Raw genomic sequence first — 23210 nt, forward strand, 5'->3', positions numbered from 1 at the left:
ATGTCTATTGGCCCATCTATACTTGTACTTACTATAGGGAATATACCTTGGATTAGAATTGCTGAGTCATAGATTAATAGTCATTCATACTTCATTTGATAAGGTAGATCTGTTGTTCTTAAACTTCCCGTTAGTTTCTACTCTGATTGCAGTGTATGAAAGTTGCTGTGCATTGCATTCTCACAATTTCTGTGGCTTATTTTTATATTTTTCTAGTCTAGTAGATCTTTTAATCTAACTTAAGGTGGTTTTAATTGCTTTTTTATTTAATATTCAAACCTCTGTATATGTTTATGGACTTGCATTGTTTTCTTCTGTCTCTCCCCAACTCTACATATTCATTGAAACCCAATGTATTATGTTTTTTAATTTTTTCTTATATTAACATTTTTATATTTTAAATTGAGCTCTCATTGGGGGCGCTATTTTATTTTATTTTTGATGTTTTTAATTTGAGCCACACCTGGCCGTGCTCAGACTTACTCTAGGCTCTGTTCTCAGGGATTATCCTGGTGGTATCTGGGGGATCATTATTTGGTGCTAGGGATTGAACCCTGGCTGGTCGCTTGAAAGGCACGTGCCTTATTTGCCATACTATTTCTCTAATCCTAAGTTATTTATTTATTCTTCCTGTTATAACAAATTGTAAAAACCTCCTTACTCTGAAATTCCCTTTATTATAAAACAAAATTTGAATGTAATAGATGTTAATATTTTTTCTTTGCTTATTAAATATTTATAATACACATACAGTGTCTAACTTTAGGTATTTTTTTTAAAAGCACCTGGGCTGGAGAGAGTACAGGAGGTAAGGTACTTGTCTTGCATGCAGTGGACCCCAGTTCAAATGCTCACCACCAGATATGGTCCCCAAACACTGTTGAGAGAAAGCCCTGAGTTCTAGAGTAGCAGTTACCAAAATTTTTAAACGTATGAAACTAATTCATGTGGAAATTGAAACATGGAATCTATTTTTCTTAAGTTTAATTACAACCCAGGGTTTCCACACATAGTCTCTCAAAATATAGTAATCATACCATAAAAAAATATAATCATTCCAGTTGTTACTTAGTTTTGTAAGGTGAGTGTATGTGATGGAATACAGATAGCCTTAGTGTATAGATATATAGCAAGTAATATTCTTCTGGAGTTCAGAGTCAGGTTATAGTATTTATTTCTAATTCTTGTTCTGAAAGTTACTAACAGTTGATGAGAGAGAACATATGCACACGTACATACGGTTTATGAAAACTTGAACCCTAAATTGCTTTATTCTCATTCTTCACCTTTACATTTTTTATTTCTTTTAATATGACATGCAATTATTTGATGTAAGAATAATTGCATACCATTCTCTTCTTTACCTAATGTCCCTGTTTTCCTAGCAAACCTTTGATCTTTCAGTATCACAGCTTAGTTCCCTTGAATAACGGTTAGTGGAGACAGTGTGAGCCCTAGTGACAAAGGTAACATCTCCTGAAAGGATGAATCGTTTCTCTGCAGAAAAAACTTTAGATTGGGTTTCAGATCCTTTTCCCCATTAGGTCCCCTCCTAACACTGTTTCCTTTCCGGTGGTCACCTGTCCTATCAACTGTCCTAGTCTAGTGCTGTAGCACCAGTACCACCTCCCCCGACCCCTATGTCTCCCTTTCTCTCCCACTGCCCACCCCCCACCCCACTAATGAAATTTCCACATGTGACCCCTTGGAATATCTGATTTTTAGGGGGTTGAGAAACACTGCAGATCACTAACAGAAACACTTAAAACTAAAATCACACTGGGAGGGGTCCCAGGTAATTGAGAATTTAAGTACCAAATGTGGATACGACCATCATAAGGATAAAGAGTAACAGATGAATTTTCTTCAGTTATTATCCTCTACTCAGTACCAATGTAATTCAGCCCATAACCCATGGCCACTCACACCCCCATCTCTGGAAGTTAGAATTTTTTTTCTGTTTTAGGGGCCGGGAGTTTCAGTACAGCAGGGGTTGTGGGAGTTTGGGACCACTTCCCTTGTACATAGCTGACCCGGTTTCAATCCCAAGCACCACCTATGGTCTCGAGAACCACACCAGAAATGATCCCTGAGTGCAGAGTCAGGAGTAAAACCTGAGCACTACTGGGCATGGCCTTACCCTCTCTCCTCCCCATTTTTTAAAATTAAAGGGGGGAAAAAAAAGAAGTTCCTTTTATACTTGGGTATAAGGAGTATGTGAGCCTAAACAGTTTTTGTGTAGTGCTCAGAGCTTTGACTTTGGGGTCAGTGAATCATAGGAATGCTTTTCACAGCAAATAGTTAGAGGTCCCATTGCAGTACAGTGGTTTGAACCAACAGGATCACATACTTGAAAGCTGGAGCGGGTCAGTTGCTGGTGAAAGTTGAGTGATTCACAGATGGCGACGCTGAGAGTCTCTTGATCTTTTTTCTTTCAGCACAGCAGTGGTGGTTGAGGCTGTAACTGTTGACATAAGTAAGAGGTAGCATTTGTTCCAGAAATCAAGAGGATCCCACAGCAAGCTTTTGCTTGCATCTCCTTGATCAGAATTTTGTCCTGTATCTGCCTTTAGTTGTAGGATAGCAAGGAAGACTGGGTTGAGAGTGGAGTTGGGTCCGCCACATAGTGTCAACTAGAGTTTGGTTTGGTTTTTAATCTCAACTCTCCCATTTGTAAAATTAGTCAAGTTTTTAATCTCAGCTCTGCCATTTGTAAAATATCTTCATTTATAAAATTTGAATAAGAGGATCCTTATTAAGATAACTGCTCCTATTTCTCCTGCTTCTGCTAAAAAAATGCACGTAAACATTGAACATGTGCCACACAGGGGAATTAAGTGTTCTCATGGTATTAGCTCTGATTTCATCATCACAGTTTTTCATGTGACATAACATAAAATTTAGAATTTTCAGGCAGTTAAATGGCATTTAGTATACATAAATTATTGTACAACTATTAATTTCTCTGTGGTTCCAAAACAGTTTTATTACTTAATAAGGAAATGTGGTATCTGCTACGTTAAGCAGTCTCTCATTTCTCCAGTAACCTAGATCCTAACAACCACTAACCTGCTTTCACATCTATAGACCTACCTGTTCTGAGTATTTCTTGTAAATAGCACCATACTATAAATGACCTTCTGAGTCTGATTTTTTTTCTCTTAGCATGTTTTTAAGATTCATCCACATTGTAGCACATATCAATACTCCACTACTTGTAATGACTGAATAATAGTCCATTGCATAGAAACACTGCATTTTATCTATTTACATTGATTTGCCTCTGAATTATTTCACCATTTGGCCTTTCTGACTAGTGTTGCTCTGAATATTTGAGGACTTTTTTAATTTGTTTTTATTTTTTTACTTCTATGGAGTAGATATCTAGGAATAGAACTTCTGGATCATTGACAGTTCTAAAGGTTATCCTTTTTGAGTACCTGCCAAACTATACGCTACATTGCTGAAACATTTTACAGTGTCAGTAGCAATGTGTGAGAGTTCTAGTTTTTCCATTTCCTTTGTCAACACTTGTTTATTTCTGGGTAAACAGACAAAAAAAAAAAACCCTTACTATTAGCATTTGGGTATGAAATTTTATTGTATTGTGCTTTTGACTTCCACTAATATCTTTTCATGTGCCTGATGAACCTATCTTCTTTCAAAAAAAGGCTGTTGAGGTCCTTTGCTAATTTTTAAATTAAGTTGTTGGTCTTTTTGTTGTTGACTATAAGAATGCTTTTTTAGGGCTGGAGCGATAGTACAGTGAGTAGGGTGTTTGCCTTGCACACGGTCTACCCAGGTTCGATTCCCAGCATCCCATATGGTTCCCTGAGCACTGCCAGGAGTAATTCCTGAGTACAGAGCCAGGAGTAATCCCTGTGCATCGCCAGGTGTGACCCGAAAAGGGGAAAAAAATGCTTTTTTATATATTCTGGATAGATTCACATATTCTGGATATATATATATCTAAACCTTTACCAGATATATTTGCAAATATTTTTCCCATTTTTCACTTTTTAAATAATGTCTTTTGATAAAAAGTGTTTTAATTTATGGGGCCGGTGTGATAGCACAGCGGGTAGGGTGTTTGCCTTGCACTTGGCCGACCCGGGTTTGATCCCCGGCATCCCATATGGTCCCCCAAGCACCGCCAGGAGTAATTCCTGAGTGCAAAGCCAGGAGTAACCCCTGAGCATTGCTGAATGTGACCCAAAAAGCAAAAAAAAAAAAAAAGTGTTTTAATTTTTATTTTTTAGTATTTGATTGTGATTATCTACACAATGGAATACTATGCAGCTGTTAGGAAAGATGAAATCATGAAGTTTGCATATAAGTGGATCAACATGGAGAGTATCATACTAAGTGAAATGAGTCAGTGAGAGAGGGACAGACTTAGAATGACTGCACTCATTCTTGGAATATAAAGTAACAGTATGGGAGATAATAAAGATAAGGGCCAGGAGGATCTCTCCATGGCTTGGAAGCTGGCCTCATGCTGGGGGAAAAGACAGCTGGGATGGAGAAGGGAACATCATTCATTAAGTGAATGATGCTTGGAGGGCTCGCTTGGATGTGTGCTGAAAGTAGACTATGGACCAAACGTGATGGCCACTTACTACCTGTATTGCAAACCATAAAACCATAACATCCAAAAGGAGAGAGAGAGTGAAAGGGAATGTGCCTGCCACAGAGTGGGAGGAGGGGAGGAAGGCTACTGGGAACATTGGTGGTGGAGAATGGGCACTGGTGGAGGGATGGGTTCTCGATCATCGTATGACGGAAACGCAATCATGAAAGTTTGTAAGTCTGTAACTATCTCATGTCGACACATTAAAAAAATTGTTTCAAAAGTGTTGTAATTTTAAAATTGTTCTAAAAGTGTTTATGGTTTATAATTTTTGTTTCTTTTACTTTTGGTGTCACATCTAAAAATCCATTGTCATATTCAAAGTAAAAAGAAAAAAAGTATTCTTATTTTTGTCCTAGAACTTTATAGAATTCTTAGAACATTTAGATTTTCAATCCTGAGATAATGATTTTTAGAAAGGTTTTTTTTAATTCACTTTGGGTTAATTTTTTTGTATAGTATGAAATAGGACTTCTGACATATCTTATTACCCCTATCACAGGTATTTCCCATTATTATCATGAAGCATGAAGTCTGACAACAAAATACTTTGGGATTTAGAAAAACATTTTATGACTATCTGTCATTTAGTCAGTAGTAATGTCATTCCATTTTTTAAAAACTGAAACAAGTCTGCAACATGCATTCTCTAATTAAAATAAGTCCATTTTATACAGTATATAGTAGGACAGTTTGAGTTACATTTAATATATCTATAGTAGGTGTGGACTTTAAAATAAAATTTTCAGGGGTGATTAGTAAATACCTTTCTAGATTTGTTACTGATCTTAAACATTGAGTTTTCTGTGGAAGTATGTCAGATTAGAATATGTGATGGTTGCTTTATTTTACCTAGTTTTGTCTGGACCCATCTGTGTATTGTTGGCAGCAGTAAAAACAAATCTCCCAATATGGACGGGACAGGGTAGACCTTAGGTGTTCTTCTGTTAACAGAACTTTCAGAAGTTGTATTTTAAATAGAGAATATAATTTGACTATTTTACTTTTTTTTTAGTACTTGATTTTGAAGCTTGAAAGGCCTGCAATAGTTCAGAATATCACATTTGGAAAGTATGAGAAAACTCATGTCTGCAACTTGAAGAAGTTTAAAGTCTTTGGTGGAATGAATGAGGAGAATATGACGGAACTATTGTCTAGGTGAGTTGTCACTGTGAAGAGGAAAGGGTTGTCTTCTAGACAAGCCACCATCATCTTTGTAGCCACAGCTGCATGGTCTGATTTTTTTTTTCCCCCCCAAGAAGGAAAATGTATTTCTGTTCTTAGATTGATAGTAGCTTATTTTAGTATTGTTGGTTCAGTTAGTCCTTTATTTGGTTTTGTTTTGTTTTGGGGCCAGACCTGTGCTAACTCCTGGATCTGAGCTTAGGGAGCTGATCACTCTTAGAGGCTTCAGGAAATCATATTGGGTGCAGGGGACTGAACTGAGGTTAGTTGCATGTAAGACAAGTGCCCTAGACTCTGTGTACTATCTCTATGGCCCCGTGTTAGTGAATTAGTTTAAAACCAGTAGATATTAATTATAGCTAGAAAAAAATTTGACCATCAAATATTAGTTGATATCAAAGAAGAAAGATAATTTTTCTCTTTTTTTCTACTTATTTTTTAATCTTGTTTTGAACTTCAGCAATACATTCATTAAAATCTTTGCTAAATATATTTTCAGTCTTATTTTTGAACTTTAGAAATATATTCAGCTTTCATTAAAACCTTTGCAGAACAAACACCTTTCTGGAATTTACAGTAAATTGGAGACTAAAAGAAAAATTATGTGACTGCACAGAGCAGCATGGTGCCTGCCACTAAGATGGAACTGTACTAAATTTGGATTTAACAGCATAGACCAGCAGCAGTGAAAGTGCTCGCTTGCCCCTTAGGTAATCAGACATCAGAAAGATAATGGATGACCAAATAGTGCCATAGAGTTTTAGAATACATTTGTGATGTCCCTTTTGCACAACAGATTTTACAAATAGATGTTACCCTATGTACTATTTTTTACTTAAATATTTCAGGACGTAAGACTTTTAAGAGGCAAGTGACTTTTCTGTTAATACTTTTCGTAGATTTTAATTGGAGAGATATAGCAAGAAGTTGTGTTTAAATTAGATGAATGCTTTTGAGTCTGTAGTGAAGTTATCTTTGAGATTGAATTGAGCCGTAAGAAAAACTGGCATCTTAATCAGAATTAGGTGACTTAATTCTTTAACAGATTTTAATATTTGACTCAACATGGTCAGCTACGAGTTAGTTATTTTATAATTTTCTATTTAGTAATTAAATGTTTTGGACTGGAGCGATATCACAGCGGGTAGGGCAGTTGCCTTGGACGGAACTGACCCGGGTTTGATTCCTCCTTTCCTCTCCGAGAGCCCGGCAAGCTACACAGGGTATCCCGCCCACAGGGCAGAGCCTGGCAAACTACCCGTGGTGTATTCGATGTGCCAAAAACAGTAACAATAAGTCTCACAATGGAGATGTTACTGGTGCCTGCTTGAGCAAATTGATGAACAACGGGATGACAGTGCTACAGTGCTAATTAAATGTTTTATTGTATTTAAAGATACATTAAAGCCTTTAAGTTGTCACATATTTGCATGCATGCATATTTGCATTCTTTTGTAATTTACCTGGAATATTTTTAATTTGCTGTTAAATAAATAAGACTATAGTTACAATGCAGTCAGTATGTTTTGAATTGTTTCTTTATGTTCATCTGCTGCTTTATATTGTCTTTGTCATATATTTTGAGCTCTGATTTGACTTGATAATCTAACAATTATTTAACCTGTATTTTAGTGTACTTATAAAATTGTGAGGTCAGACTTGAAAACTTTATTTTTTTTCCCACAGTGGATTAAAAAATGATTATAACAAAGAAACGTTCACTTTGAAGCATAAAATTGATGAACAGATGTTCCCTTGTCGATTCATTAAAATAGGTAAGATTTTCAGAAATCTGCCATAGAAATGAAGTCTATATTATCAGACAGCATTATGCCCTGTAAAGCAGATTTTATAGGACCCCTGTTTTGTTTTTTAATGGGAACACTTCCAGTTTCTCACTTAATACTAAGTCTACTTTTGGACTGCAAAGACAAAGATGAATAATTGTAGGAGGCCCCATGATGTCTCAGAACATAAAAAGATTTACTGTGTAAATCTTTGCAGAAAAGTTTTTGGACTCCTTAAATCTGTTACAACTGCAGATGTTTATTTCTTATTTTTCTCTGGGGCTTGAGGGAGGTTTGGAACACATCAGGGCTTGCTTTTGGCAGTGCTTGGGGGACCATACACAATGTAGGGGACAGAAGCCAGGGTCATTGTATGCAGGCCATGGTACCATCTCTCTGGTCCCCTGAGTACAATTATTTCCAGTGGAACCAAATATTTCTCCCTTGAAAGAGTCTTTAAAGATTTTATAAGATAAAGTGACTTTATCACCTTGATTGTTTTACGATAGGTTTACCAATTATTCTAAAGCTACAACTGACCCAATACAAGTGAATTCCTTCAGACTGCATTTTGGTTATTTTTTTTTTCTGTTCTTTCATATTCATTTTTTAAAGTGACAAAGTGTTTGCTAAACATTGTTAATTTTATGACTAATGTATTATAAAATATTTGAGAAATACTACTTAAGGTTTATAATTAGCAAATCTTTTATTTAAGGAAGTATTTTTCATGCCTCTTCGAAATTAATTTTTGAGGATTTTTGTTTTCCTTTGAGATTTTTTGTTTAGAAGACAGGATGTTTGTAGCTTGAGTCTTAATTCCCACCTCTGTTGGATATCCAAAAATTTATGTTAAAATTAGGATTAAATTCAATCCCAGTCTTTAAAGACTAACAATAAAAGCCAGAACCCCAGGTTTTGATTTGGGAGAAAAATCCCTCTTTCTGAAGCAGTGTACCTCATAGTCATTGTCAGTTTACTGTATGACCTGTTGATTTCATTACATCAGATTGAATTTCTGAAGTCTTCATAAAGACTGCCTATAAAGAAGCAGATAGTTGTTCCTTTTAAAAAGTTTTTTTTAAATTTTATTTTAGGCATCTTGGTTTACAGTACTGTTAATGGAAGGGTTCTTGCATAAGTCTTTCCAGCACCACACCCTCCATCTGAATGTCTGTTTCCCTGCACCATTGTACCCGGGACACGCTCTGTCCCGGTTCCTCCCATTCTTCCTCCCTGTGCTAGGCTTTCGGAAAAGCTAATTTTTCACTATTGCTATCTAGTGTGTTACTTTCTTCTCTAATTATAGTTTGTTATAGTAAATAAAAACCCATTTTTTTGTGAGAATGTAAACAAGCAAAGGTGGTTTTTTTTTGTTTTTATTTATTTGTTTGGGGGCAGTAGGCAGTAGTCAGAGCTTACTGGTGGCTCTGCCTCAGGGATCACTCCCTGTGGGGCTCAAGGAAACTTAGGTATCGCCTGGGATTGAACATGGGTCAGCCATGTGCCAGGCAAGCACCCTACCTGCTGAACTGTCACTCCAGCCACAAAGTTTCTTCTTAATTTTTAAATTACCCTTTTTTCCCCCTCTCCTTTGTCAATCCTAGTGTTAGAATGAATTTAATTTTGGTGGCTTACTTCTTTACTCCTGAGTAATTCTCTCCTCTGCATGCAGACTCCCCAGTTCCTAACAACTTTTGGAATAGCTTTTCCAGTTCTGTGATCCTAAATTTCAAATATGCAAGCAGTAAAAATACCTTACTATTTTATATTATAGATTATACTATATAACTTTAAAGTACTTATTTGACTTCTATTTGTATTAGTTATGTAAAGTGAAATGTTCTCATTTTCTGATTTATTTGTGCTTTTTTGGTATTTTTTTTTTATGGTCATTAGTTTTCTTTAAAGGAGACTGCTACTGAAGCTTCGATAGTCTTTAGTTCTCTAGTATTATTGATTACAGGACTTTGGATAAAAATCTGTGTAGAGTTTCTAGAGAGCAGTATAGCATGCATGGTATTTGCCTTGCATGATCCCAGTCTGAGTTCTGTCCATAGCACCATCAGGGATACATGTAGCCCCCCAGCTCTTCTGGGAGTGATCCCTAAGCACAGAGCCAGAAGTAAGTACTGAACTTGCCAGGTGTCCCCAAACAGATGTTTTAGGGAACTAAAATGTTTTTTTTCTTTTTCTTCTTAAAAATTCATGAGGGGCTGGCAGTACAGTTCAGGTAAACAGCACTCCATGCCTTTGTGTGTGGGAGACCCTGAGTTTAGTCTCTGGCATCGCTGCCCACTTCCAGTACTGCTGGGTGTGGCCCTGATGACACCAGTCTGCTTCCCCGTGCTGACGTGAGACCACATTGTCTAGTCCACATTGCCAGGCCTAGAGTCATCTGAGAGTGGTTCCTGTAAAGATATTTTTATAGATTAATTATACATTTAGCTGTATTACGACCAGAAATCCGACCTTGCCAGTCTCGCATGGGCACAGTGATGTATTTTACTTGACATTGTTTTGGTCCCCACCACCCCTTGTGCCACATCCCAGGCCCAGCACTACAAATGTTCGGGCTTAGGCAGACTGTTCGTTGGAGCGGATTCCAAATAATTTTAGGCAATTACTGACCTGTTTGATATTTATGATATTAACATTTAGATAACTTCCTCTCTCTTTTAAGAGATACAAATTGTTCTTTGTAGTATGTTTACTTTCTAGTCTTTTCCCAGCATTCTGTTAATAAATTTTCTTTGAAAGTAGTAGTGTGAAAGTAGAAATTAGTATTTTTATTCCTATGACTTTGTACATATCGAATGCAATTTTTGAGTGATGTGTAGCTCTCTTGGTAATTTAGTTCAGATTTATTTATTTGGTTTGGATGAATTGGTAGAATTCTTAAATAGAATTGTTAAAATTCCTAAAATGTGTTTGAGTTCTTCACATTTATATTTCAGTTATGTTTGAAAGATGTTTATCCAGAAAATTTTTTTTCTTAAGTAGTACAATTTCTAAATATAGTCAGCCTTCAATTAACGGTAATGTAGGAGAACTAAACATGACTAAATTAGTGTTAAGATGATCTCCAAATCGTATTCCGACATTTAGATATATTTTTCAATTACAATGAAAAATATCTATTTAAATGAATATAAACGTCGTCATTGAATTTGTTCACAAATTAGACAAGAAGAATAAATTAATTTTTTCCTTTAGCAGAGGCTAATTAATTTTTTTAATGAAGCAAAGTAATTTTATTTAAATTTACTTAAATAGGGGGGGGAGAGAGAGAAAGAGGGAAGGAGAAGGGAGGGGGAGAGGGTGTGGGAGAGGGAGAGGGAGAGATAGAGATAGATGTTCAAGAAAAATGATGTGCTTCTCCAGAACAGAAAATGCCTGGCAGAGGCTACTTTTAAATACACATGAGGTCTTCCTCCTTACCCCAGCCTCTAGATAGTGGAGCTGTATGACATCAGCGCTAATTCTCCAAACCCATTAGTATCCGCCTGAGATTATTACTCTACACACTTTTCATATTGAAGACAGTGGATGAAACCATCATACTTCAGTGACGTAATTCAGTCATATATTGCAGTCAACTAAATGAATTGACTAGTTCAAAATCCCATGTCATACTCCAATAGCACTATATGGTATAATTTGGATAACAGGGGTGTTATTATTAGCCCTTTGGTGTAAACAACTGAACAGAACAGTTCTTAGGTAACTCAGAAAATCTAAACCTCCAACATTAGTCCGCATAAGGAAACAAAGGAACTGAGCTTGCTATAGGAAAATCCTCAAGCCCATTAAAGCTCTCAAGCCTGGTTGATGAGGACCTGAAATTAACACTCACTACATTGACAGTTGAAATTAAGCAATCACTGGCCAGTGAAATTAAGCAACCTCTAGATGAGAAATTTTACCAACTCAAATAGGAGCTGATTCAGAGGATGACAGATTCCGAACAAGATGAACTGAAGGAACTAAGGAACACGATAACAAGTCATAGTATCAGAATTGCGCAGGTGTAGAACCATTTAAACAAATTTGATGACAAAGTGCAAGCCAGCATTATAAGGAATGAGAAAAAAAAAATACATAAAAACCAACACTAGAGTGGAAGAGAATGTAAGGTGCTTTATGGATAACAGCACAAGGAATAATCTGAATTATAGGAGTACTAGAAGGAGAGGAAAATGGGAAAGAGGAAGAACATGTGGTGGGAGAGAACCCCCACCCCACTCTGAGGGTGGCTGATGTACAGATTAAAGAGGCCTCAAGAGTACCAAGAAAAATAAACACCACCTAGACATAGAGTAATCAAAATGGCAAAATCTAAAGAAACTCCTTAAAGCTTCTAGAGAGAAGAGAAACCTTAAATATAAAGGAAACAACATAAGAATCACAGCAGATCTCTCATATGCAACAGTCAGTAGTGAAAAGAATGGAATGGCTTATTCAGATTTCACTTAAATAAAAAAAGCTTTCAACCTAGAGTCCATTACCCTGCAAATCTCTCATTTAGATGGGAGGGAAAGATAAAAGCATTCTCGGACAACAAGAGCTGACAGCATTTGCTGTGACTAAACTGGCCCTGAACGGAATACTGAAAGGCCATTTATATAAGCCAAACAGCCAATTATAGAAGTAACAACCCCACACAGTAAAATGACAAGACAGGCCTTAACTGCATTTGTCAATGAACTCAGCTGTCCCATCAAAAGACAGAGAATGGTGGAATGGATCAGGAAACAAAATCCATCTATCTAGTGATTGTAGGAAACACACCTAAAAATCACGGGATAGACAGGCTCAGAGTGAAAGGATAGACAACCGTCAAGACAGGACAAAGGTTAATAGGAAAAAGCTGGGACAGCCATACTTATATCAGACCAATCAGCATTCAGTCTAAATATAGAACTTAAAGAAGGGATGGACCCCACATATTGGGTAAGGGAACACTAGATCAAGCAGTGCTAACTTTAATTAGCATATATGTACCAAATGGTGAATCAGCAAAGTTTATAATGCTTTTGCTGACAAGTGAACATATGGATGGAAACACAATAGTAGTGGGGAACTTTAGCTCTTCACTATCACCGCTGGATTGATCAACCAGACAAAATGTCTCTAAAGACATAAGAGCACCAAGTGAAGAACTAGAAGAGCTGGAACAAGTGAATATATATAGGACCTTATATCCCAAAAAAACTGAACACACATTCTTATCTAGTGCACACGGAACATTCTCCCGGATAAATCATATATGAGGGCATAAGATGAACCTACATAAATTCATAAACATAAAATCCATACCAAGTATTCAATCAGAACACAATGCTAAAGAGAGAAATTAATCATAAAAAGAAGATGTAGAGAAACTCTTGCCATCTGGAGCCTGAACAGCATGCTACTAAACAATAGCTGGATTAAAGAGGAAATCAAAGAAGAGATTTTTAAAAATCGTTGGGACTAATGATAATGAAGAAGGAAATTATCAAAATCTGTGGGAATAGCAAAACCACACTTAGAGGGGAACTCATAACAATATAGGCCTACACTAGGAAAGAATAAGAGATAAAATCAACAACCGAAATGCACATCAGACATCAGGAGAACCAACAACAAATGAATCCAAAGTTCAGCAGAAGGAAGGAAGTAATAAAAACCAGAGCAGAAATCACTGGTACAGAAACCAAGAAAACAATACAAAAAAATCAACGGAACCAGAAGATGTTTTTTTTTCTTTTTTTTAAATTTTATTGAATCACTGTGAGATAGTTACAAGCTTTCATGTTTGGATTACAATCACACAATGATCAAGCACCCATCTCTCCTTCAATGCACATTCCCCACCACCAATATCCCAGGTATACCCTCCTTTCCTACCCTCCCCCTGCTTCCATAGCATACTCATTCCCCATACTCTCCACTTTTGGGCACTATGACTTGCAACACAGACACTGAGAGGTCATCATATTTGGTCCATTATCTACTTTCGGCACACATCTCCCATCCCAACTGATTCCTCCAGCCATCATGTTCTTAGTGATCCCTTCTCTATTCCATCTGCCTACTCCTCTCCGCTCATGAAGCAGGCTTCCAGCTATGGGGCAGTCCTCCTGCCCCTTGTATCTACTGTCCTTGGATGTTAGCCTCGTGATGTTATTCTATACTCCACAAATGAATACAGTCCTTCTATGTCTGTCCCTCTCTTTCTGACTCATTTCACTTGATACTCTAAAGCATGAGACTCTCCATGTCTATTCATTGATAAACAAATTTCATGACTTCATCTCCTAACAGCTGCATAGTATTCCATTGTGTAATGTACCAAAGTTCCTTTAACCAGTCATCTGTTCTAGGACACTTGCGTTGTTTCCAGATTTTGGCTGTTGTGAACAGTGCTGCAATGAACATCTAGGTACAGATGTCATTTCTATTATGCTTTTTTGCATCCTCGGGACATATACCCAGAAGTGGTATTGTGGGGTCATATGGAAGCTCAATTTCTAGTTTTTGAAGGACTGTCCATATTGTTTTCCAGAAAGGCTGGACCAGTTGGCATTCCCACCAACAGTGAAAGAGCGTCCCTTTTTCCCCACATCCATGCCAGCACTGGTTGCTTTTGTTCTTTTGAATGTGTGCCAGTCTCTGTGGTGTGAGATGATATCTCATTGTTGTTTAGATTTGCATCTCCCTGATGACTAGCGATGTGGAGCATTTTTTCATGTGCCTTTTGGCCTTTTGTATTTCTTTTTTGAGGAAACTTCTATTCATTTCTTTTTCCCATTTTTTGATGGGGTTGGAGGTTTTTTTTCTTGTACAATTCTACTAGTGTCTTGTATATCCTGGATATTAATCCCTTATCAGATAGATATTGGGTAAATATTCTTTCCCATTCTGTGGGCTCTTTCTGTATTTTGGTCACTGTTTCTTTTGAAGTACAGAAGCTTTTTAGTTTGATGTAGTCCTATTTGTTTATGTTTGCTTCCACATGCATGGTCAGTGCTGTTTCAACCTTAAAGATGCTTTTAGCAGAAGCTGGTTCTTCAAAATAGTAACTAAGCTCAAATAAATGGGATCAGAAATGAAAAGGGAGAAAATAGAAACGGAACCCTTAGAAATCCAAGACATAATGAGAGCTTATTGTGAAGACAGCTCAACTCTGTTAAGTTGGAGAACCTAGAAAAAATGACAGATTCTTAAAACATGCAATCTCCCAAAACTGAACAAAGAGGAAATAGGAAGCTATAACAGGCAAATCACAAGCAAGGAAACTGAAACAGATAAGTAAGAATCTCCCCAAAACAAAAGTACTGATCAAGACAGGTTTACTTGTGAGTTTTATTAAACCTTCAGAAAAGACTTTCAGCTGTTGATCCTTAAGCTCTTCCAAAATACTGAAGAAACAGAAATCCTTCCTAACACCTTCTACAAAGCTACCACTATACTGATACCCAAAGCAGAGACATTTCTAAAAAAGAAAACTTCAGACCAATCTCCTCAGTGAACATTGATGCCAAGAGTCACAACAGAATCTTAGCAAGCAAACCATCAAGGAATATACCCGATAACCTTTCAGTGATCTGTATTGCAAACCATAAAGCCCAAAAAAGAGGGGAAGGGGAGGGAAAGACAGAGAGAGACACACAGAGCGCACACCTCCCACGGGGTTGGGGGAAGCAGGAGGGACACTGGGGACATTGTTGGTGGGAAATGTACATTGCTGAACGAACAGCTGTTGGAACACTATATGACTCAATCATGAACAGCTTTGTAACTGTGTATCTCACTGATTCAATTGAATAAAATAAAAACAAAAATTTTAAATAAAAATATCTTAGCAAACCAAATCCAACAGTATATTTAAAAAACAAAAAACATGCACCATGATCAGGTGGGGTTTGCCCCAGGGTTGCAAGAATGGGTCACTACTGAAACCAATTACCTAATACACTGTTAAAGGAAAGATAAAAATCACATGATCATATCGAGGTAGAGAACGCTCTTGACAATATCCAGCATCCATTTATGATTAAAAAAATAAAAACCTCAACAAAATAGGAGTGGAAGGAACTTTCCTTAAGATAGGCCATAGCAAGCCCACAGCAATTCTTGTCATTATTATTATAATAATTATTATTTATTTGGGCCATACCTGGCAATGTTCAGGGGTTACTCCTGGCTTTTCACTCAGGAATTACTCCTGGAAGTGGTTAGGGGACCATATGAGATGCCAGGGATTGAGCCCTTTAAACTTAAAAATGCTTAAGAAAATAATAGAAGAGGGCTTTAAAAAAAATGAAAAAATATTCCATGTTCTTGGATAGCAATCAGTATTGTCAAAATGACCATCCTACCTAAACTAGTATATAGATTTAATGTATTCCTTATCCAAATTCAGAAGACATTATTCAAGGACTTAGAATAGTCCATAATACAGTTTGTATGGAATCATAAAAGACTCTGAATAGCCAAAATCATAGTGAAATAAGAAACTGGACAGTATCTCATTACCTTTCTTGAAACTCTGTTGCAGAGTCACAGTGACCAAAACAGCATGGTATTGTTACGAGGATAGACTTATGACCAGTGGGTCAGCATAGAATATCCAAGGACAAAACCTCACATATATGCTCAGCTAATTTTTGACAGAGGATCTGAGAGAATGAAATGGGAGTAAAGACAGCCTCTTCAACAAATGATGCTGGCAAAACTGGATAGCCATGTGTGAAAAATTAAAACTGGATCTGTAAATCACAGAACACATAAAAGTCATTTCAAAGTGCATCAAAGACTTTGAGGTCAGACCAGAATCTATTCAGTATGTTGAGGGAAGTATAGGCAGAACACTCCAAGATCGGAACCTCAACGGTTCCTTCAGAGATGCAGTGCTACTGGCAAATGTGACAGAATCAAAGGGAAACAAGTGGGACTACGGCAAATTATGGAGTGTCTGCATGGTAAAAGAAATGTGGACTAAAATTGAAAGACAGCTGAAGGGGAGGAAAAACTTTGTGGTCAGTGCATCAGATAAAGGGATGATATCCGGGATATATAAAGCCTGACAAAGATCAGAAACAAAACCAAAAAAATCCAAAAACCCCATCAAAAAATGGAAAGGGGAAATAAACAAGGACTTCTCAGTGGCCAAGAAGCACATGAAAAAGATGCTCAGCATCACTTATTAGGGAAATCCAAATCAAGACAACAATGAGATGCCATCTCACACCAGTTCTAATGGTGCATATCAAAAATACAGGAACAGTCTCTTTTGGCGGGATGTGGTGAAAAAGGAACTTCATCCAGTGCTGGTGGGAATGTTGTCTGTTTTATCCACCAACTATGAAAAACAGTATGGAGATTCTCAGTAAACTTAAAATTAAGCTGCTCTATGACCTCAATTGTACTTTTGGGTATCTACCCCAGAATAGAAAAGAAATTCATTCAAAAGGATGCATGGACACCATTATTCATTGCTGCCCTCAGTGCAGTAGCTAAGATTTTGAATCTACCTACCTAGATGTCCATCAACAAATAGTAGAGCGTGAAGATGTGGTGTGCATACACAATGGAATACCATGCAACTGTAAGGAATGATGAAATCATGCAGTTCGCTGCAACATGGATGGAACTGGAAGGTGTATTGATGCAGTAAGCCAAGAGAAGGACAGATGCAGGATGATATCACTTAAATGTGGCATTTAGAGTAACTAGATGAGGAATTGCAGTGTTTTAAAGGCAGGAATGCCTAAATCACTCTTGGCTCCAGAATCTATGGAGGAGAAGGAAAGAAATAGAATGAAGGGGAAAGGGAGAAGAGAGAGATGAGAAGCAACAGGGGCAGAGGTCAAGAGGATTCACTTGCATCTGTGGTGCTAAAGAATGATAGAACTAAATAGCGAAACCACAGAGTCAACGACACTGAAGTCAAGAGACCCAGACTTTAATAAACCAAACTTAAAGATGCCTGTCGAGATGGCCAACTGGCTCTGAGGGGTGAGGGGTAGGAGAGGGAATCTGGGAACTCTGCAGGAAAGTTGACCCTGGTAACAGATTTGGTGATTGAACATTGTATGTCAAAAACCCAATTATGGGGGGCCCGAGCAGTAGTACAGCTGGTAGGACATTTGCCATGCATGTGGCCAGCCCAGATTTTATTTCCCTGCATCCCATATGGTCCCCTGAGCACTTCCAGGAGTAATTCCTGAATGCAAACCAGGAATAACCCCTGAACATTGCTAGGTATGATTCCCCACCCCCCATATAAAGCAAAAAAAAAAAAAACCAATTATGAATAACTTTGTAAGTCATGGTGCTTTAATAAATATGTGTGTGAGTGATATATAAGTGGGGCGTGGGTGTGGGTGGGTGGGTGGGTGGACTGGGAAGAAAGCATAGGGTTAAGGGGAATGAACTTTGCATGAACCTGACTGTCAGAAGTCTGAAGATTGAAGTCTCATATTTTGTAATGTTGTTTTATTTCCTTAGTTTTTTGAAGTCCTGAGGAATAGTTTCACTTCTTTACTCAGTTATCAATATTAACAAGCAAAACTCATTTCATTCGAGACATAAATTTACTTTTGAATTTTTGTATAGGACTTTGTAGGGTTTATTTAGTCGCTTCCTGAATTTGATGGAGAATGAGTTACATTTTTACATTCTTTTACCTCTAAAGTATTTAGAATTTCCTTCAGTTATCAACATTGGGAACAACTTTTAATAGTTGTAAGTTATAACAGTTTCCGTGGCTTGTCATTTGTTACAAATTATTCTTCATCATATTCCAATATAGCAAATTCATATCTTTGAAGTTATAATTATTAGATCTGTTTCTAGATCTTATTGAATGTTAATAAAAAGCATATGAATTTTTTAAATTTCATTTTGGAGCCACACCCACCAGTGTTCAGGAGTTGCTCCTGGCTCCCCATTCAGAAATTACTCTTGGTGGTGCTCAGGGAACTGTATGGGATGCTGGGGATTGAAACCGGACGGGCTGTGTACAACGTAACAAGAGCCTTACGCACTGTAATCTTGCTCCAGCCTATATCACGCTTTTGTTTATTGTTTTTATAATTATATTTTAGTGCAATTGGTTTACTCTATAATTTATGTGTTTTCCATTACGCAATGAAAAATGAGGAAGATTAGGTTTCTAGTGTTCACTGAAGAGGCAGAAAGAAGATTGTGACACACAAAAAGGCAGAGTTCATACTGGAGTGAGTTCTTTGGCTGGGCTTGGTGTGAACTTGGTGTGGAAGTTGAGTTGGCCTTAGGAGGAAGTCTGGTTTCACGTAAGACTATGAGTAAAAGGAAAAAATAGTAAGAGAGTTATTAACTGGGAGATCAGATTTGAGAATACAGATTAAAGGTTTGAAAGGGAAAGCTAGCTCCTTGGGAGATCAGATTAGATCAGAGAATGCATAAAGAGGAATGGGGTAAATGAAGATACTATTTGTAGATGATTTGGAGGGTTTACATCCTCGTTTACAGCTGAATGAAGAAATGAGCAAGTTGAGGTGGAGACAGAAGTAGGTACTGAATCTGAGAAGGATTCTGGGAATCCTAGTTTTGGATAGAGATGGCATTTGGGCACATTGAATTTCTGTGGAATTTTTGAACGTTTGTAGCCTGGACGGTTGCATAGACTTCAGAGAAGTTTCCGATCTGCCTGTATTTATTCTTTGTCCTCAGGAATATTTAGAAATCTAGGATGAAAACTAACTTCGGGGGTGCCCTGATGGTAGCCCTCTATGGAGAGGTGTTTTATTTTCTTTTAAAATGTTTACTTTTAGGGAGGGTCTCCCAAGCTGTGCTCTGAGGCCCTCTCCTAATGATTTTTTGCCAAACAGGCCTGTGGTTCATTGTGAGGGCCCGAGGCTGCAGTGTTGCTTGGGTTCTGCCCTGCTGGGATTCCCAGATCGCCATTGACCAGTGTGCCCAGGGGCCTTCAAACCTGCTCCTGGTAGTGCTTGGGGGATCATGTGGTTCCAGGGATTGAGCCAGGGTCAGTCTCATGCAAGGCAGGTGCCTTAACACCTGACTGTCTCTGGTCTGAAAGGTATATGTGGGTTTGGGGGTATTTTTTGGGGGGAGGGGGACATAACTGGTGGTACTCAGGGTTTACTCCTGGCTCCGCTCAGGGAGCGGGGTGCTTAGGGTCGGTCCTGCTGTGGCTTGGAGGAGCTGTAGGTGGCTATAGTTGGTGTCAGGAATCGAACTTGGGTTAGCCTCATACAGGGCAAGCACCCCACACACTGCACTATCACTCTAGTCCCCAAAAGGTGTGTTTTAAAAGTATATAGTATTAAGACAGAAATTAATAGCAATAAGAAGAGCTAGCAATTGTGTTTCTTATGGGCTGGTCAAATTATATTCTGGGGGGTTTGGGGCCACATTTGACTGTGCTCAGGGACTACTCTTGGTAGTACCCAGTGGACTGTATGTGGTGCCAGGGATTGAACCCAGGTTGGCTGCATGCAGGCACCCTGCCCACTGTACTATCTCTCTGGTCCCTGGGCTAATAAAATTGGCCTGCGGAGTTACACAGAACCTCGATCTTTTCTTTCTTTCCTTTTCATAAAGAGGAAATAGTGTGATCAGTTTCAGTATACCTTACACTTTTTATAACTAAAGAAACCATATGATGGTCTGTATTATGTTTTCTTTTTGTTTGTAATCAATCCACCTAGCATTGTGCTAGGTGTATCGAATGTATGCAGAAAATTTGTTGAATAAATTTTAGTAGGAATGAATAGTGATTTTGCTTTGTGAAAGTTTCATTTGAACCTTGTTAATTTTTTTTTCCATTTTCTTCTTCCCTTTCCCTCCTCAAGTTCCACTCTTATCCTGGGGACCCAGCTTTAACTTTAGCATCTGGTATGTTGAACTTAGTGGCATTGATGATCCTGATGTAGTACAACCCTGTCTCAACTGGTATAGCAAGGTAGGACTATATTTTAAAATCCTAATTTTTTTTAATGCCTAGAAAGGAAAGATTGTATCAATTTCTAGCTTAAATAATCAAAAATATTGAGACTAGGAATACTTATAATGTTCAGCCAGATAACATTAACTATTTACATTTTATTAGCTTCTAAGCATCTTGCATTTTATTTAATCATTGCTACTCTGATAAAAGTGCATATTTCAGTCTTTCTGAAGATCTCTTTGTTCTGTTTCATCTTTGATTTTGATAGATTTAAATGAATCTTCGCTATTTTTATCAGTGAGATGGTAAGACTTGGTCTCATTATCACTTCTTTGTGACTTTATTTGCTATTGGGTGAACTGATCTACTCACAGAGATTGGAAGCAGTAGACCTTAGCTTCTTTCAAAGCTTTTTTTTTTCTCTCATGGGTGTTCAACTCTTTTCTGATCAACTTAGTTTTTATTTGGCTAATTTATTTTTGGCATTTGATTTTATTTAGTTTAGAATAGATGATGGCTATTGGTTTTTTTTTGTATTTTTGGCATATTGGATAAATTCTTTCACAGTAAAGATGGAAATTTTTTTTTTTAATTCTTTTTTTTTTTAAATTTATTTATTTTTAATTAGAGAATCACCGTGAGGGTACAGTTACAGATTTATACACTATTTGTGCTTATACTTCCCTCATACAAAGTTCGGGAACCCATCCCTTCACCAGTGCCCATTCTCCACCACCCGTAAACCCAGCGTCCCTCCCACCCTCCCCAATCCCATCTCCCCCCCACCCCACCCTGCCACTGTGGCAAGGCATTCCCTTCTGTTCTCTCTCTCTAATTAGCTGTTGTGGTTTGCAATAAAGGTGTTGAGTGGCCGCTGTGCTTAAAGATGGAAATTTTAAAATATTAAAGATCAGTGTAAGACCTCTTTGTTATTTGTTCTGGTCTTTGGGCTGTACTCAACTGTGCTCAGGGATCACAAAAAATATGCTGGGCAAGCACTCTACTTACTGTGATATTTCTTCAGTGGCCCCCCTCCCCCCCCCCCCCCCCCGTGCACGCCTTTCCTTGTTGTTTATATATATTTTTTGGACCACAGTTGGCAGTACTGGTGGCTGTTCTTGGCCTTTTGCTTGGGGGTCACTCCTTCCATACACAGGGGACCAGGCAGTGCCTGAGATCAAATCTGGACCTCCCACTTGCAAAGCAGAAGCTTCAACCCTTTGAACTTAGACCCCAGATAACTTTTGAGTTTTATGCACATAGTAGATGCATAATATGTACTTAAAATCCTGTCAGTTCTCTCCATTCTTACTTCAAACAGTGATTCAGCTTTTCTCATGCTTGATTAACATTTTCCTTATAGCCTGTGACATGTGAATGTTTTCTTTAGTAAACTCAGGCAGATCTCTGAAATCGTAGAGAGCTGCGAATTTTACCTCCCACCCCCAGGAAGAAATTTTGTTAGAGAAATTGAGATTGTTTAGCCCTGGGTCTGGGACATGACTGGTAGGAAGAGGTGGAGAAGGAGCCCGGCTAGGTGTGGCCTGGGGTGATCCTGGCGCTGCAGCGCCAGCCGAGCTCTGTCCCAGCCTCACTGCAGGGCCTCGTCTCCTCAGGAGCGCCCTGAGCGCCACCCAGTGTGGCCCTGCAGAAATTATTCATCCTCATTTGCTTTTGAATTCTTCCTCCAGAAATTAAAGCCTTTTTACCCTCTAAGTTTTCTGAGTCATGCATTGAAATTCTGCTATTTTATAAATCCTCTTGTACTGTGAATTTTTGGCGCCTGATAGAATGTTTATAATGTGAATGCTGTTTAGACTTTAAGTCAATTTAAAAAAGTACTTAATAGGGTTTTAATTGCTCTATCTAGAATACATGAGAGTCTATGATGAATCTAGATTCTGATAACTCTTTAGAAACCACAAGTAAGAAACTGTTAATACAATGTTAGTTTGAATATAGGTTTATTCTTCAGTTTTTGATGAAAGAAAAATTCTCAGTTATAGTATTCAAGGCAGTTGGGCGTTCGCCTTTCACGAGGCCGACCCGAGTTCGATTCCTCTGCCCTTCTTGGAGAGCCCGGCAAGCTACCAAGAGTATCGAGCCCTCGCGGCAGAGCCTGGCAAGCTACCTGTGCGTACTGGATATGCCAAAAACAGTAACAATAAATCTCTCAATGAGAGACGTTACTGGTGCCCGCTCAAACAAATCGATGAGCAACGGGATGACAATGACAGTACTCAAGGAAAAATGTTTTAATAACCTATTACTGATTTTAAAAAGTCAATTTTTTACTAATTAAAAATTCAGCCAACTGTAAAGTGATTTGTGTTTCTAGTCTGTAAATTTTCTTGAAGGGTCTGTTTTCTTGCTTTATTAAAATATGCTTTTCAATAAATCATATTTTTGGTTGTCATTTTTTATTGTCATGGTAACTGCTGTGTGTCAACAGTTTGGTTACTGTAACATTCTTGAAGTTACTTTGTTTTAAATATGTCTATGTGAGCTTGTTATTTTGGGTATTCATTATATTAGGGCAGAGACTTAAGAAATTAAATATTCCTCTTTATTGAATTTCATTGCATTAAAAACTTTACATTTTGACTGTTTAATGGATAAGTTACTCCAGGCTTTAAAATTTTTTTTAATTAAAATTTTTTTTTAAGAT

The 23210-nt window shown here is 37.8% G+C and overlaps 1 protein-coding gene across 7 annotated transcripts in view; it reads left to right on the forward strand.

The window, feature by feature from the left end:
* Positions 1-23210, forward strand: part of MKLN1 (muskelin 1) — a 347617-nt gene that overhangs the window by 230834 nt on the left and 93573 nt on the right. For all 7 annotated transcript variants that reach the window (XM_055124497.1, XM_055124493.1, XM_055124502.1 and 4 more), the window contains 3 exons: positions 5646-5788; positions 7502-7590; positions 20448-20557. In XM_055124497.1, coding sequence (XP_054980472.1) covers positions 5646-5788; positions 7502-7590; positions 20448-20557 — 342 coding nt within the window. The remainder of the gene's footprint in view (positions 1-5645; positions 5789-7501; positions 7591-20447; positions 20558-23210) is intronic.

The sequence above is a fragment of the Sorex araneus genome, chromosome 1 (genome assembly GCF_027595985.1).
Source record: "Sorex araneus isolate mSorAra2 chromosome 1, mSorAra2.pri, whole genome shotgun sequence".
Taxonomy (NCBI): domain Eukaryota; kingdom Metazoa; phylum Chordata; class Mammalia; order Eulipotyphla; family Soricidae; genus Sorex; species Sorex araneus.